The sequence below is a fragment of the Callithrix jacchus genome, chromosome 6 (assembly GCF_049354715.1).
Source record: "Callithrix jacchus isolate 240 chromosome 6, calJac240_pri, whole genome shotgun sequence".
Lineage (NCBI taxonomy): Eukaryota > Metazoa > Chordata > Mammalia > Primates > Cebidae > Callithrix > Callithrix jacchus.
In genome coordinates this window covers 148,888,326-148,904,532 of record NC_133507.1, presented here as the reverse complement: position 1 = coordinate 148,904,532, position 16,207 = coordinate 148,888,326, and the positions used below count along the sequence as shown (strand labels likewise).

Here is a 16,207-nt window from a genome sequence, read left to right as displayed (position 1 = left end):
ATCCAAAGCAATCTACAGATTCAGCGCAGTCCCTTAAAATACCAATGCCATTTTTCACAGAAACAGAAAAAACAATCCTAAAATTCTTCCGGAACCAGAGCTTTGTAATGTTTCACTTAATGGCTTCTTAAAGGAGCCTGTCTTTTCACTTAGGGGCTGGGCAGGGGGAAGGAGGTCTTCCTTCGTGTCAGAGCTCTAAAATATCTTTTTGCACCATTCGAACTGTAAGCGATATCTACTATTAACAGTTTGAGGTATGTCTTTCCATGCCTATCTAGGTACATATAATATTTATCTATGTCTTTATCTATTTTTATAGTGAATTATAGTGTACTTATAGTTCTGCAGTCTGTTTAATTTTGGTTAATTTTCAAAATTATGAAGTGTAATAGACAGTACATGTAGAGAAAAATATGATCAGTGGCAGGCACCTGCCACAGTAGTTTATCAAATTTTGCTCTTTGTCTTAGTTTTGTTTCCATGAAAAGAACACACTACAGTTACCCTTGATGAGTCCCATGGGCCATCCCTGATCCAACTCATTTTACTCTCTCAAAAGGTAAACACTCTAATGAGTCACAGATGAAAATTTGGAACTTCACAGAAAAAGTATAATGTATGTATTCTTATGCAACTTGTGATATGTTATAAAAACTATCATTTTAACCAACCTTATTATGATGACATTGTTTTCTATTTCTGTACCTTTGAGTTTCAAGGCCCGTGCTCATACCCCAAAGTTGCTGTAAAAATTCCCTGACAATAAGGCCTTTACACGTAGTTAAAACTGCGAGAAGTGAAAAACAGCATTTCTATATCACTTCATATCAGCTCTACTCCTTCTTCCACTATAAATTGCAAAGATGGCAATTTTAGAAGTGGGAAACACTTTTTTATTTTATTTTATTTTACTTTATTTTCTTTTGAGATAGAGTCTCACACTATTGCCCAGGCTGAAGTACAGTGGCATGATCTCAGCTCACTGCAACCTCCACCTCCCAGGTTCAAGTGATTCTCCTGCCTCAGCCTCCCAACTAGCTGGAATTACAGGCACATGCCACCATGCCCCCATTTTTTGTATTTTTAGTAGAGACAGGGTTTCACCATATTGGCCAGGCTGGTCTCAAACTCTTGACCTCAGGTGATCCACTGGTCTCAGCCTCCCAATGTGTTGGAATTACAGGCGTGAGCCATTGCGCCTGGCCTGGAAACACTTAGATCAGTTAATGAAACATTTGTCTTACGTAAATAATGCAAACTTGATAGAGGACAGTGTATTTTCCTTTATAATAGCATTTCTGTTTGTACCCCAAGAAACATAGACATACCAGGACTTCCAGGAACTCCTGGGGGACCACTGGGACCTGGGAATATATAACATTAATTAATTGCTTAGGAAGATACAAATCCCATTTCATCCGCTTTTGAAATCTTGGGTGACAATATAATGATTGTTAATAATACAGAGTTTTCATATTTTTTCCTACTCTCATCTAGACAAACATTAGAGATTGTCACTTACTTAGACAAAACTAATCTTAGAAGTCTAACATTCAAAAGTAAATCATGCCATCTTATCATTTTCATATAATTCAGCACAGATTTACTAAGAGCCTGCTGTGTGTTCAGCACTTTGCTGGAGGTTCAGATGCAAGAAAATCAAACAGTGCTGGAACATGCAGGATCTGCAGTTTGTCTTGATGTTCTGTCTTATGTTGCTTCCACCTGTAATACTATTCCTTTATAGATACATGTGAGTGATTTATAGTAAGTGTACCAGATTTTTAAGAAAATCTATATCAATGTATTGATCTGTCCTTTTATTTAAATGTCCTGGGAAATTTTATTCTTTTAAGTAAAAGTTTCCTTTGAAATCTTGTTCATATCAATAACTTGTCTAGGTCAGTGGCTCCCCATCCTGGCTGCACATTGGACTAGTCCAGGGAGTTTTTACAATCTACCAACGTCCACAGCCCTCCTCCAGACAACGACATCAGAATCTCAGGGTGGGACCTTGACAAGGTCATTATAGAAGTTCCCAGGGATTCAAATATGTAGCCAGAGATGAGAGTGATTGGCCTAGAACTTTTGGATTTCTCCAAAATGGTACAGCATAAGTACATGTGACAATAATTCATGGCATCAAGGACAGATCATTGTGCCAAGAGTCAGGGAACCAGAGTTTCAGTTCCCCTTTGGAAATCTCTGTGTAAATTTGTTCTGGGTCTCCATTTTTCCTTTGCGAGTCCCGTTGAGATTGCCAGTGCCTTGCACTTCCTCCTCCTGCCCTTCCGTGACTGTTTTCGTGACAGATTTGAACTTTATGTTTTGCTACCTAAAGATAATTTAATTACCTTCCTGATATATCACCTATGAAATAAAAATATGAAGAATGGGAGACATTAAACAATAACACCCTTACGAAAATTAAGAGATCTCCATTCCCATTCCTCCCCCATGTCAATCCTATAAGCACATGCCATTTATTACCTTGAAAGAAAGCCAGAACTATGTTCAGCAAATGCTTTGGGAAGAAATTTATTCTTACCTTGTGGGCCACGAGCTCCTTTGGGCCCTGGCGGGCCTGGAATGCCTTTATCTCCCTTTTCCTGGTATGTGTCATAATATTCTGTCTTAGAGGAGAAAGAAATGAATACAGAGAAAGGATAGCTATTTATGGACAGCTCACCAAGCATAAATTACTTCAATTTCTTCATTTTGGCCCAAAGATGGCTTTCTTATTTTCCTGAATTCATAGGTTTACATGTTAGCAGGAATGAAACATCATGTAAATGTAGGTGGAACAAGAGATTGAGACCATCCTGGCCAACTTGGTGAAACCCCATCTCTACTAAAAATACAAAAATTAGCTCGGTGTGGTGGTGCACACCTGTAGTCCCAGCTACTCGGGAGGCTGAGGCAGGAGAATTGCTTCAACGTGGGAGGCTGAGGCAGGAGAATTGCTTCCACGTAGGAGGCAGAGGTTGCAGTGAGCTAAGATTGCACCACGGCATTTCAGCCTGGTGACAGAGCAGGACTCGATCTCAAAAAAAAAAAAAAAAAGTAGGTGGAAAAATTGAAATAAGTTAACCTTTCTGGTGTCACAGCATCAAATATTTTATGGGCTTTCAATTAGAAATACACTTTATGATGTGCCCCAGGTTACACACCACATTTATATGTAAACATACATAGCTATAGAAAAATTAAAGTTTCACAAAATAATGACTTATTATTATACCATATGATCAACCCCAATACATTTTATTCTATTCTACTTCACTTTTCAAAAATGCTCGTCCTGGTAGACTAAACTTATTTCTATTTTGGAAGTGTATAGAACCCGAGCATCAAAACAATACTGTATTTATTGTTTCTTTAAATTCCAGGGCACCATTGACCTGCAAGAATTGAGGAATATTGTTTCTGACATGCTCAGTGGACCTATTGCTGGTGTTCCTAACCATTGTCTTCCTAGGAGAACTTGTTCTAAGGTTAGTAGAATCTGCAAACAGTTATATGGAATGGAATATAAGAAAATACACAGTGAGGCATGGTAAGAATTTCTCTGTAATGGAATGGAATGGAAATGTAGATTTCATTTAGCACTCAGTACATTTATCTTGAAAGAAAAATGGTGAAAATATCAAAGGTTTTAAAAAAACCCTCTGTTTTTTCATATGCTAGATAGATCAATTACTTTGTTGGCTTATTTAAGATGAAGTAACAAGAGCCTCGTGGTTAAGCAATATGTATACAATCACAACAGTATTATATTAATAATATAACATAATAATGTTCACCATGAAATCTGTAATGATCTGTGTGCACCTACCAAGTGTTGGGCACAGTGCTAAGTGATTTAAAACATAGCTCATTTATCTTCCTGGCAACTCAACTGAAGTATTTTGGGACTGCTATAGTTTGAATGCGCCCCCTCCAAAATTCAGGTGTTATCAATGTGATAGAATGAAGAGGTAGGGCATTTAGGAGGTAATTAGGCCATGAAGGCTTCTCTCTTATTAATGGGATTAAGGCCCTATTAAAAGAGGCTTTGAGCAGCCTCAGGCCAGCTTGCCCTTCTGCCTTCTGCCTGTGAGGATGCAGCCAAGAAAGCCCTCACCAGATCAAGGGCCAGCACCTGGATTTTGGACTCCCCAGCCTCTAGAACTGTGAAAATAGATTCTTGCTCTTTATAAATTACTCAATCTCAGTTATTCTATTATACTAGCACAAAACAGACTAAGACAGGACTCTATGCATCCAAATCATTTGCTTTCAGTGTAAAGATGCAGATTTCCTGGCCCCCCTCCAATTACTGAGTTACATTTCTGAGCATGGGGGTCTGAGAACTGTATTTTTAACAGGACACCCTTTCCGTAATGACTGTTTTGCCACCATGTGCCATGATGTTCAATCTGTATGATCATTCATGGCAGCCTTGCTTGGCACACTGAATGTGAGAACCACTGTTTTTTGAGGTAGGAGATGAATGGACACCAGCACTCAGAGTCGAGCTCCCCTTTCTCTTCTTCATCTGCAGAGTTACAGAATATAGAATGTGGCTGCTCTGCAGTTAGGAGCTGACATTAAATACATATCTGCTGGGAAGAGGAGCACTGCCTCCTACACAGAGCTTGTGCTGGAATGATTGCTTTTTGCTGGCCATGTATTAAACCTGTAGCTTAGCTTCTGCTGCCTACAAGCTCAGGAGTTGTCATAACGCAGGGCCAGGTGGAGGGGAGGAGAAGTTGGCTTCATTACCCTTTGGTGCCTCGCTGTCCTCCTCTACCCTGAAGGTGCAGGATCACCTTGGGCGTGGGCTGCTTAAGCAAAGCTCTTCTTCTCTTCCATAGCCCAGCATGGGCATCACTAATGCATTCCAGGGGCCACATGGAAATATTTACCCATTGTCAAAAGGACAAATAGTGACCAGCTCTCACACAGTTAATGAAAGACCCTGATTCAAAATTTCCTTGCTACTTTAAAGGACTTGATCAAACACAGAACTGATACTGTATTTAATCACACTTACTGGACCACGAAATCCTGGAGGGCCAATGTCCCCTTTCTGTCCCTACAATGAAAGACAATTACAAAGTGTAAATATGTTCACTCAAAGCATTTACATACAAAAAGCAAAATGTATAGTTAAAATGAACAATAGATTGATGTTTAGATGTCATGTTCAAACCAAACCAAAGTTAAAGGGACACTGATGTTAAATTATTTTCCTGGAGAGCCCGTATCTGGGTAAGGAGTCCTGTCTACAAGGTTGTACAGAAGTAGTTATTGACCTGGTGGTTCTACAGGTTTCTTTGACAACACCATCTTCAGTGCTTATTCATGTGCATTGCACATTCCTGTGTTCTCACCCAGGTTAGAGGCACAGGAACATCAGACTGTAGGTTGTATGAATTTCCAAGTGTTGTAGCTGCAACCAACCCCCTGTCCTTCAAGAAGGCATTTCAGAATTCTACTGGAAGTGATACCATTAAAGGATAAATGTTGAATCTCCACATATACCTACCTATGTAGCCATGTGTCACATAACAGTTTGGGTCAATGATGGACTATATATATGGCAGTGGTCTCATAAGATTATAATACCACATTTTTACTACATATTTTTTATGTTTAGATATGTTTAGATATACAAATGCCCACCACTCTGTTGCAATTGTCTATATTATTCAGTACAGTAACATTCTATGCAGGTTTGTAGCCTAGGATCAACAATCTCTGCCTTTTAGGTTTGTGTGAGTACACTCTATGATATTCACACAATGACAGAAACAACTAATGATGCATTTCTCAGAACATATCCCTGTCTTTAAGAAACACATCACTACAAATTATTTGAAAATGTCTGTAACATATTGTCAGAAGTGCAGAATACAGTTCACAACTAATTGATCACGACCTTTCAATGTATCACGACTCAGATTGAGACTCATGAACTCTAGCCTATGCTTGATCTCAAATAACCACAAACTTCCTACAACTGTAGGTCTTTTTCAGTCTCTTCCTCATGGGAAGCTGGAATCTCACTGGTTCTAAGTCAGACAACTTCAAGTACACAGTACAAATTTAGTATCTTTCCATCAGTAATAGCCTTCAAATGTTTAAGTAAAGTTGCCATATCTCTCTTTTCTTCTTGACAGAGCTAGTAGGGTATTTGAATGAAGTCTGTTATTATAATCCCTTGTACTTAGGTCCAGAGTATAGGCAAAAGTAAAAGCATAGGCAACACCCAATCTATTTAAAAAGGCTATGGATAGGATATTAGGAAGAGGGTTACCTTAATGCCATCTTCACCCGTTAACCCAGGGAAACCCCTGTTGCCCTTGACTCCCTAAAGAAAAGAACAAAAGGAAATGGGTCAGAAGACACATGAGCCAATTGCTTCTGTGGGGAGCAGGTGAAATTTGAACTCTTCTGAAACCAAGCATTGTGCTCAGACGATCGTGAGATGTAAAACCATGATTCCCAAATGCAATTTTTAAAAGCTGTAGGCTTTTTGTTTGTTTATAACCATTTAGTGACTTAAAAAATCCTTCTTCATCTAGTAGGCATGACAGTTTCACTACCTCCACGGGCTAAATCAAGTCTATATACCTCACTTCCAGGGAAGCCAGGAACACCATCTTTTCCAGGTTTTCCCTACAGCAGAAACAAATCAAAAACGTGAAATTTAATAAATATGGCTAACTTTACAAATATCGAAATCTTAAGTGATATGATCATCTTCTCTTGACTTCAGGCATGAAGTCTGAGTAAGGCTCCTCAACCAGGTGTTAGAAGGAAAAACTATTAACCACAGAATGCACAATGACCCTCATTTTCCAGGGCAGGCAGGAGCCAGTCAGAATGGGAAACTGGAGAAAGTCAAAGAAGGAAGGAAGCAAGAATATTAACGGCCAAAATTAAATTAGAGTTGATGCTGTTCATCCTAAGCTTGGAAGGAAAATAAAAAACACACTGGATGGAGAAGTAAATAAGGAAGCCTAGAAAAAGAAAGGTGTTCACAGTTCATTTATTTATTTATTTGAAATATTGGTAATTCCCTGCACCCCAGGTGTGCCTATATTTCAATACGTGTATAAAAGATATAGTGTGGTATCTCAACCCACAGCTTGGATTGACTTTGATGGATTTGCCCTTCCTGATAAAATTTAAATATCATGTTCATTGAATATGTTTTATTAGGCAAATAATTTTTATAGATTTTACTTTTCCCAATGTATAATTATTAGAGATTTAACACAATATATGAATTTAAGTTTTTCCAAAATGGATCTGAGTGGGGGAGTGGGACCTTGCTGCTTCTGTTTTCCCAACTGCACACTTTTGGCCACAGACTGCCTTATTTCCTTTGGGGGCTGCTCTTTCCCCTCTCTGGATGGTTCTGATGGCACTGTCAATCTCAGTAGCCCGCTGCCCTGCTGGCCTGGCCAATCATGTTACCCTTTTCTCTTCGTTGCAGCCTTTTTTCCAGAGTGAGACATATGACCAAGCTGGGCCAATGAGATTAATTCCCTGGGATTTTATAAATGGACACAGGGAGAAAGATGCTCTCTTTCTCCTTTAATGCCATTATCCTGAAGTTGTCTGCTGCAAGGTAGCTCTTTCTCCCCATCTCCCCTGACGTGGAAGATCATTTATCAGAGGAGAGAATGGGGCTGATATACAGAGAGAAGCAGAAATGAGATGGAGGGGGAATTCTGCCCTTATTTTTTCAGGCTCTGAAGTCCTTGAACCCTGTTTTAGCCTTGAACTTCTTAGATACTTAAGCAAGTGAATCTTGCCTCCCAAATCTTAAAGAACAAAAATTAACTTAAAGCTAGTTTGAGTTTGCTATCTTGTTCCCATAACCTAAAGAGTCCCAGGTCCTGACTAATTAAAGTTGCACATGGCAGTGGATTTCCAAATTTACCTGTGGGCCAGGTTCTCCAGGAGCACCCTTTTCAGATCCATATGATTCTCCAGGCAGTCCCTATATGAATTAGAGCATTCTCATGTTTTAAGAATTATTGACTTTTTTGCTTACATTGATTTTCATTAATTTTTCCCTTTTGGTTATTCTGCCATTTAAAAACATGTTTAAATGAGCCATCTAAGAGAGAAATCTTGATGAATAGTAATTAAAAAACAGATGCTAAAAAAGAGAGAAATCTTTTAAACGTGTTTAAATGAGCTATCTAAGAGAGAAATCTTGATGAATAGTAATTAAAAAACAGATGCTAAAAAAGCTGATGGTGAAGATAAATCATAACATGGGTGGCACTGGATGCATGTGCAACAGTGCAAGGATTTCAGCTGGTAGTGGCCGTAAAATAACTCTAGTGTATTCATGGTCTCCGAGGTCAAATGTTATTGTAGTTTAGCCAATATTAAGACTTAAAAGCAATAGCTGCTCTGCCTGTGGAGTAGCCCTTCTTTATTCCTTTACTTTCTTAAAAAAAACAATAACTTAAGGCAAAACATACATCAAACTAAATGCTAAGGCTCTACTTTGTGTTGTGGGTACAATATAACTTTAAATAACCTACTGAGGGTCCAGGAGGTCCAGGCTCGCCCATCGCTCCCCTGTCTCCCTTTTCCCCCTTGAGGTTCTGCCAAAGAAACAGTCCAACATTATTGCAAGTGGATGAAATGAGATTTCACTAATTCAACAGTGGGACAAATCCTCTATCTGTTCAATAAACTGGGTTTACAAACTACGAATGTGTCTCATGTTAACACAACCCATTAGACCTTCCATTTCTCACATTTCAGTTTTTTAATTTTAATTTTAATTTTTTGAGACAGTGTTCCACTCTTGTTACCTAGGCTGAAGTACAAAGGCATGATCTTGGCTCATCACAACCTTCGCCTCCTGGGCTTAAGCAATTCTCCTGCCTCAGCCTCCCAAGTAGCTGGGTTTACAGGCATGCGCCACCACGCCTGGCTAATTTTGTATTTTTATTAGAGACAGAGTTTCTCCATGTTGATCAGGCTGGTCTCGAACTCCCGACCTCAGGTGATCCACCTGCCTCGGCCTCCCAATGCTGGGACTATGGGAGTGAGCCACCGCGCCTAGCCTCACATTTCAAATTTTATACCTGTGAACTCACTGAAACTACCTGCAAACTTTTTTTTTAAAGAAAGTTTTTTGTTTGTTTGTTTTTTTGAGACAGATTCTCACTCTGTTGCCAAGGCTGGAGCCTCACATCTTCCCCACGTAATATTTTCAGGTTTACGAGTAAAGGACAGGAAATAATTAATCCTGGAGGTTCCAGCTGGCTGAGGGAGCTAGGCTGAGCTGGGTTTAGACAAGAGCTTGTAAAAGAGGTTCAGGGTCACAGGACTTCATCCTAGACACAGGAAGGCGCAACCGTAATCATAAAATTGCAGAGTTACCGTTCTGTTATCTGGGCCAGTGAGGGTCACAGTAACTGTTCCTGGTGGCCCTGGGGGTCCTGTTAACCCTTTCACACCCTAAAGACAAAAACACACAGGAGTGAGAAAATAAACAACAGCATCAGCATTTCAATGTTACTACTACGTTTGAAAGGTCTACTTTTCCCCTTTAGGGCTTGTACCGGAAGATAGAACAAATGAAGATATGTTAATTTCTCCTTGGTCAGTAAGTAAACGGCATAGGCTCATATGCTCTAGACAAAATATCTTGCCTGCTAATAAAACATAGTATTTAAATTACCCGCTCTCCTTTTCGTCCTATCACTCTGTCACCCATGTGACCCTGTAAGAAAACACAAAACTAAATTATTTTCTAAAAATAAATATGAATAAATAGTCAAAGCCCATCAAAGTTCCAATATTTGTAACTGAGCATTTATATTGTAACTTTAATTTTAGAATGATAAATTATTTTAGCTATTTCTTAGAGAAGCTCATCGATATGTTTCTTTTAAAGGAGGAGCTCTTGAGATGCAGAAAGCTTAAGGGACTTACTTAACATGGCAAATGCTGACATGCAGGGGTGTGGGGGAGGGAAGGGAGCCCAGCTCAGAGCATCTTTTTCTGGCTCAGCAGTAGCTAGTTTTGATTCCACTGGTCAGCTGCTTAACTTCCCCATGCCCTTGTTTTCTTGTTTTAAAAGTAAGAATGGGTAGCTGCATTTCAGAATTCTGAAAATCAATACTTAATAGAGAATCTAATAATAGAATTCCAGCTACCTGACTTCACTAGTAATTTAGTGACCTGAGTCTAAGGTGAACAGTTTCTTCACTAATGATGGCTGTTGCATCATTTCAACCAATATTGCTTGCTTAATCAACATTGAGTATGCAGATCTTCCCCCAGTTAGACCAAAAGCTGTAGAGGAATCAAAACACTTTAAACCTCAGCTCTGCCCTGTACTGTCTATTGGACAATTCACTTAACCAGAACCTATTCATCTCTCAGCATGTGCGTGTGTGTGTGTGCGTGTGTGCATGCATGCATGTGTATCAATGAGATAATAAATACAAAAGCATCTTGGAAAATACCTTATATAAAAAGCTACCCAAGGCCGGGCATGGTGGCTCACATTTGTAATCTCAGCACTTTTGGACGCTGAGGCAGGTGATAACCTGAAGTCAGGAATTCCAGACCAGCCTGGCCAACATGGTGAGACCCTGTCTCTACTAAAAATACAAAAAAAATTAGCCAGGCGTGGTGGTGTGCACACCTGTAATTCCAGCTAGTTGGGAGCCTGAGGCAGGAGAATTATTTGAACCCAGGAGGTGGAGGTTGCAGTGAGCCAGGATCGCACCACTGCACTCCAGCCTGGGCAACAGAGTGAGACTCTCTGTCAAAAAAATAAACAAACAAAATAATAATAAAATAAAATAATACTACTACCTGATAGTAGGAGATACTGTGCTTAGGACTAATTTCCTATTGGGGCTCAGTCTCATTTAACATTTTTATACTTAAACTAACAATTGGACTTTTTTTTTTTTTTTAATGGAGCCTCTCTCTGTCGCCCAGGCAGGAGTGCAGTGGCATGATCTTGGCTCACTGCAAACTCCAACTCCTGGGTTCAAGAGATTCTCCTGGCCCAGCCCCCTGAGTAGCTGGGATTCAGGCATGCACCACCATGCCTGGCTAATTTTTGTATTTTTAGTGGAGACAGGGTTAGACCCTGTTGGCCAGGGTCTAATCATGTTGGCCAGGCTGGTCTCAAACTCCTGAACTCAAGTGTTCCACCTGCCTTGGCCTCCCAAAGTGCAGGGATTACAGGTGCAAGCCACTGCGCCTGGCCTGGTCTTAACAAAAATGCATGCAAGAACCTGTATAATGAGCACACAAATAGTCATCTTTTACTTACTAACATAAGATCAGGTTGGCTTTGTGAAGCAGCACACTACAAAAACTCAGAGGATAATGTGTTGTGTGAGATGATCAGAAATGGAAAACCTGTGGATTAAGAATCCTTGCCTTTTTCCTGATAAACAGCTTCTTATAAATTGAATTAAAGACTCTTTATATCAGGGATCAAGTTACTGAAATGCAGGGAGAATAGAGATGAGAGCAGCTAGCCCTGCTCTTTCCTGCTAGGAATCCTTGTGAGTTCCAGAGAGGTGCCTAACAGTGACCCACATGCAGAATCAGACCAGGGTTAGCTTTGAGATTGAGTAGGGTGTTCTAGCTGTTACGTCATAGGAACTGTAGTCTACCTTAGGTCCTCTAGGTCCCACGGCTCCTGGAAAGCCCTAGAAAAATCCACAAATGAAAATCACAGCAGAAAATGCATTTAACCAGAAAATCATTTTAATAATTTTTTAATAATTAATAATCTATTAGTTGACAGAGTCTGTAGCAAGGATGACTTCATACTCACAAAGAATCCCGGAGGACCAGGTGGGCCAACAGGGCCAGGAAAACCTGGAGGGCCTGGCAAACCCTTGAAATTAAGAGAATAAGAGTGAGTTTAAATTGACTTCTCACTTAATAACAATGTCCATTAATTAAATGCATTAAAATATTTTAATACATTCAGAAGAGCATAACACCTTCCTTTTCAGTGACTGCAGCTAATTACAACAAATATCAAAAAGTGTGTTCTCGTGTGTAACAGGCTGGCAGGACCATCTGGATGATACCGTTTCTGGGAAAACGACCAGAGTAGTTGCTTTACTTGAGAAGTTTCAAAATTTTGCTTTTCTCTTTCTTCCTACCTCTTTTCTTCTCCCTTTTCCTTTCTCTCTCTTGTTTTGGCCAAATACGATCCTACATTAGGGCCTGCTAGTTGGTCTCACTCTGCCTAGAATCCTCCTTTCCCTGGTATCTGTATGACTCACTCCCTTTTCCTTTTCTTGTCTTTGTATAATTGTTATTCTTTGCGTAAAGCCTTCCTGCTTATCCAAAGTTGAAATTCACCTTCCAACCCAGACACTTTCTATTCTGCTTTCCTGCATTATTTTTATTTTTAGCATTTATTACTAGCATACTATAGAGTTACTCATTTCCCCCACTAGAATGTAAGCTCTATGAAGGCATATATATATATATATATATATATATATATATTAAGAGACTGGATCTCACTATGTTGTCAGGGCTGGCCTAGAACTCCTAGGCTCAAGAGACATTCTTGTCTCAACTTTCCCAAGTAGCTGAGACTACCTGCACACATCATCACACCTGGATAATTTCTGTATCTTTATTAGAAACAGGGTTTCACCATGTTGGCCAGGCTGGTCTCAAACTCTTGATCCTCCTGCTTCTGCCTCCCAAAGTGCTGCGATTACAGGTGTGAGCCACCATGACCAGACTTAAATTTATATTTTCACTGATTTGTGCTCTGCTATATTTCTAGAGCCTAGAAATAGCCCCTGGCATATAATTGGCATGTAAAAAATATTTCTTGTATAATCAAATATACCATTATTATATCTTCAGGATCACCACAATGACTAATACATAGATGATAATCAATACACATTTAAAGAATGTGTCAATATCTCAGATTACTATTATCTCTTTCTGTCTGGATACCCTGCCTTCAGCATCTGGACTCTTAAGTGTTTTCTAAACAAAAAAATCAAGAGCCACCATGTGTTGCATCTCTTCTCAGAAGCTCCTAATTGCATCATTCTGCGTTTTTTGCAGCTCCTAGTCTAACTTTACATCCACAGTTGGGATGGCTCCCCATACAGGAGTTCAACAGCCTCAACGCAAACTCACTTAGGCAAATAGCCCATCTCGACCAAGAATTTCCACATATAATTCTGAATTAAGTTAAAATATTTCTGGTTAATTGGCTGGGCATGGTGGCTCACACCTGTAATCCCAGCACTTTGGGAGTCTGAGATAGGCAGATCACCTGAGGTCAGGAGTTTGAGACCAGCCTGGCCAACATGGTAAAACCCCGTCTCTATTAAAAATACAAAAATTAGCCAGGCATGGCGGCTTATGCCTGTAATCCCAGCTACTTGGGAGGCTGAGTCAGGAGAATTGCTTGAATCTGGGAGGCAGAATGAATTCCAAGATGGTTGATTGCTAACAGCTCAGGATTGTAGCTCCCAGTGAAAGTGCAGAGAATGAGAGGATGCCACACTTTTAGATGAATTTCGTCGCTCACGGACCAGAAGATTCCCAGTGGAGGAGCCCCACAGATCTCCAGTGCGACTCTTGTGGCCGGCGCAGCGGTTTTGCCGGTGCCTCGGCACGGCAGCTCTTCATGCAGAGTAAACAGGACTGGTTCCCCTACTGACTGATGTTTGGAGCTCTGGGAAGGCAGAGCTGCTTGTTAGGGACTTAAGAAGGAAGCCAGACTGGAGATTCTGGGCAGAAGAGCACTATCAGTCTTATCGCTGCTATTTTGGCTGGCGCAGTGGGTTGCTCGGATTCCAGCACTGGGAATCAATAAATTGGACGTCCACTCAGAAACCTAATTAGAAAGGCAGTAATTGTAAAGATGACTTATGGATAAATTTATAATAAAGGGAAGAAACCAGCCTAAAAAGGCCGAGAATACCCACAATCAGAACCCCTCTCCCTCCACAGGGGATTGCAGTTCCTCATCAGCAATGGAACAAGCCCTGATGGAAAAGGACTGTGTTCCATTATCTGAAGTAGGCTTCAGAAGGTGGATGATAAGAAACTTCTGGGAGTTAAAAGAACTTGTTCTAACCCAATGTAAAGAAACTAAGAACTTTGAAAAAAGGTTTGATGAAATGCTAACAAGAATAGACAATATAGAGAGGAATATAAATGAACTAACGGAGTTGAAAAACACAGCACGAGAACTTAGTGAAATATGCCCAAGTTTGAATAGCTGAATTGATCAAGCAGAAGAAAGGATATCAGAGGTTGAAGACCAACTTAATGAAATAAAACGAGAAGACAAGAATAGAGAAAAAGGATAAAAAGGAATGTGCAAAGTCTCCAAGAAATATGGGACTATGTGAAAAGACCTAATATACGTTTGATAGGTGTACCTGAATGTGACAGAGAGAATGAATCCAAGCTGGAAAATACTCTTCAGGATATTATCCAGGAAAATTTTCCCAATCTAGCAAAGCAGGACACTATTCAATCCCAGGTAATACAGAGAACACCACAAAGATATTCCTCAAGAAGAGCAACCCCAAAGAACATAATCTTTAGATTTACCAGGGTTGAAACAAAGGAGAAAATACTAAGGGCAGCCAGAGAGAAAGGTCAGGTTACCCACAAAGGGAAACCTATTAGACTTACAGCAGATCTCTCAGCGGAAACCCTACAAGCCAGAAGAGAGTGGGGGCCAATATTCAACATACTTAAAGAACAGAACTTTCAGCCTAGAATCTCATATTCTGCCAAACTAAGCTTCACAATTGAAGGAAAAATAAAATCTTTTATGAACAAGCAAGTACTCAGAGATTTTATTACCACCAGGCCTGCTTTACAAGAATTTCTGAAAGAAGCATTACACATAGAAAGGAACAACCAGTATTAGCCTTTCTAAAAATATACCAAAAAGTAAAGAGCATCAACATAAAGAAGAATTTACATCAATGAATGGATAAAATAGCCAGTTAACATCAAATGGCAGTAAGTCTAAATTTAAATCGACTAAACCCCCCAATCAAAAGATACAGCCAAAACCCAACGGTATGCTATATCCAGACCCATTTTATATCCAAAGATACACAAAGACTCAAAACAAAGGGTTGGAGAAAAATTTACCAACCAAATGGAGAGCAAAAATAAATAAATAAACAAAAAAGCAGGAGTTGCAATTCTCGCATTTGATAAAATAGATTTCAAAGCAACAAAGATACAGTGGTAAAAGGATCAATGCAACAATAAGAGCTAACGATCCTAACACCCAGATACATAAGACCCATAAAGGGATTTAGATTCAACGAGACAGAAGATTAATAAGGATATCCAGGACTTGAACTCAGATCCGGAACAAGTAAACTTAATAAATATTTATAGAGCTCTCCACTTTAAATACACAAAATATTGATCGGCCATTATTAATACCCATTTTTAGAATAAAGCAACATTCCTGTTTTCTCTCCCTCTTTTTCTTCCTCTTTCTTCCTCTCCTTCTCTCCTTTTTTTTCCTTTCAAAATAAATAAATAAATTAAAAAAAAAAAAAAAAAGAATCTGGGAGGCAGAGGTTGCAGTGACCCAAGATTGCTCCATCTGCACTCCAGCCTCGGTGATAGAGCCAGATTCCGTCTCAGAAAAAAAAAAAAAAAAAAAAAAAAAATATATATATATATATATATATAAAACAAATTAATTCTGGTTATATATAACTATAACCTGACAGTTAACACTTGCTTCACACTTGTGGTTTAGGTCTAGAAAGGGTCTTTTTGAATCACAAAGTAAAACCCACAGCCCCAAAGGCAGTTGTGTCTCTTTGTATCTATCCCTTTTGGATCGCACTCAGGCTACATACGTATAAATCAGAAAAGCAAAGACTTTAACTGGAGAGAATTGCACTTAAATCAAAACCTCTTATTTACCATTATGCAAATTTAAAAATAGGCTGTTATTTAACATTACAGTTTTAAATGGTATTCAATATGTGATACAAATCTATCCTTATTTTCAACAAATACAAATTAAGTGGAACATAACTATTCCTGTGAGATTCAGGCAAGCTTGGTGACTGAGAGTGAAGAAAACAAAAAACATACTAAAATCATCTTTGTATATCAGCATCATGTAGTTTTCCAGAATAGAGTGAAAGCTTTAGAATGAAATGAGGCC

The 16,207-nt window shown here is 39.3% G+C and overlaps 1 protein-coding gene and 1 long non-coding RNA gene across 13 annotated transcripts in view; one reads left to right on the top strand and one right to left on the bottom strand.

The window, feature by feature from the left end:
• COL4A3 (collagen type IV alpha 3 chain) overlaps nt 1-16,207 on the bottom strand; it is a 148,241-nt gene that overhangs the window by 48,929 nt on the left and 83,105 nt on the right. For all 6 annotated transcript variants that reach the window (XM_078328701.1, XM_078328700.1, XM_078328702.1 and 3 more), the window contains exons 10-20: nt 11,831-11,893; nt 11,667-11,702; nt 9,704-9,745; nt 9,403-9,480; nt 8,553-8,615; nt 7,937-7,996; nt 6,619-6,663; nt 6,302-6,355; nt 5,036-5,077; nt 2,549-2,633; nt 1,329-1,364 (exon numbers count right to left, since the gene is read on the bottom strand). In XM_078328701.1, the coding sequence (XP_078184827.1) occupies nt 1,329-1,364; nt 2,549-2,633; nt 5,036-5,077; nt 6,302-6,355; nt 6,619-6,663; nt 7,937-7,996; nt 8,553-8,615; nt 9,403-9,480; nt 9,704-9,745; nt 11,667-11,702; nt 11,831-11,893 (604 nt within the window). The remainder of the gene's footprint in view (nt 1-1,328; nt 1,365-2,548; nt 2,634-5,035; nt 5,078-6,301; nt 6,356-6,618; nt 6,664-7,936; nt 7,997-8,552; nt 8,616-9,402; nt 9,481-9,703; nt 9,746-11,666; nt 11,703-11,830; nt 11,894-16,207) is intronic.
• Nucleotides 1-16,207, top strand: part of LOC144576721 (uncharacterized) — a 152,494-nt gene that overhangs the window by 59,527 nt on the left and 76,760 nt on the right. For 4 of the 7 annotated variants that reach the window (XR_013519134.1, XR_013519137.1, XR_013519133.1 and 1 more), the window contains one exon: nt 3,390-3,494. This is a non-coding gene — a long non-coding RNA (uncharacterized LOC144576721). Of the gene's footprint in view, nt 1-559; nt 617-3,389; nt 3,495-9,575; nt 9,703-16,207 lie in introns of those variants that run through there. The other 3 variants (XR_013519135.1, XR_013519139.1, XR_013519136.1) reach the window with 3 other exon arrangements.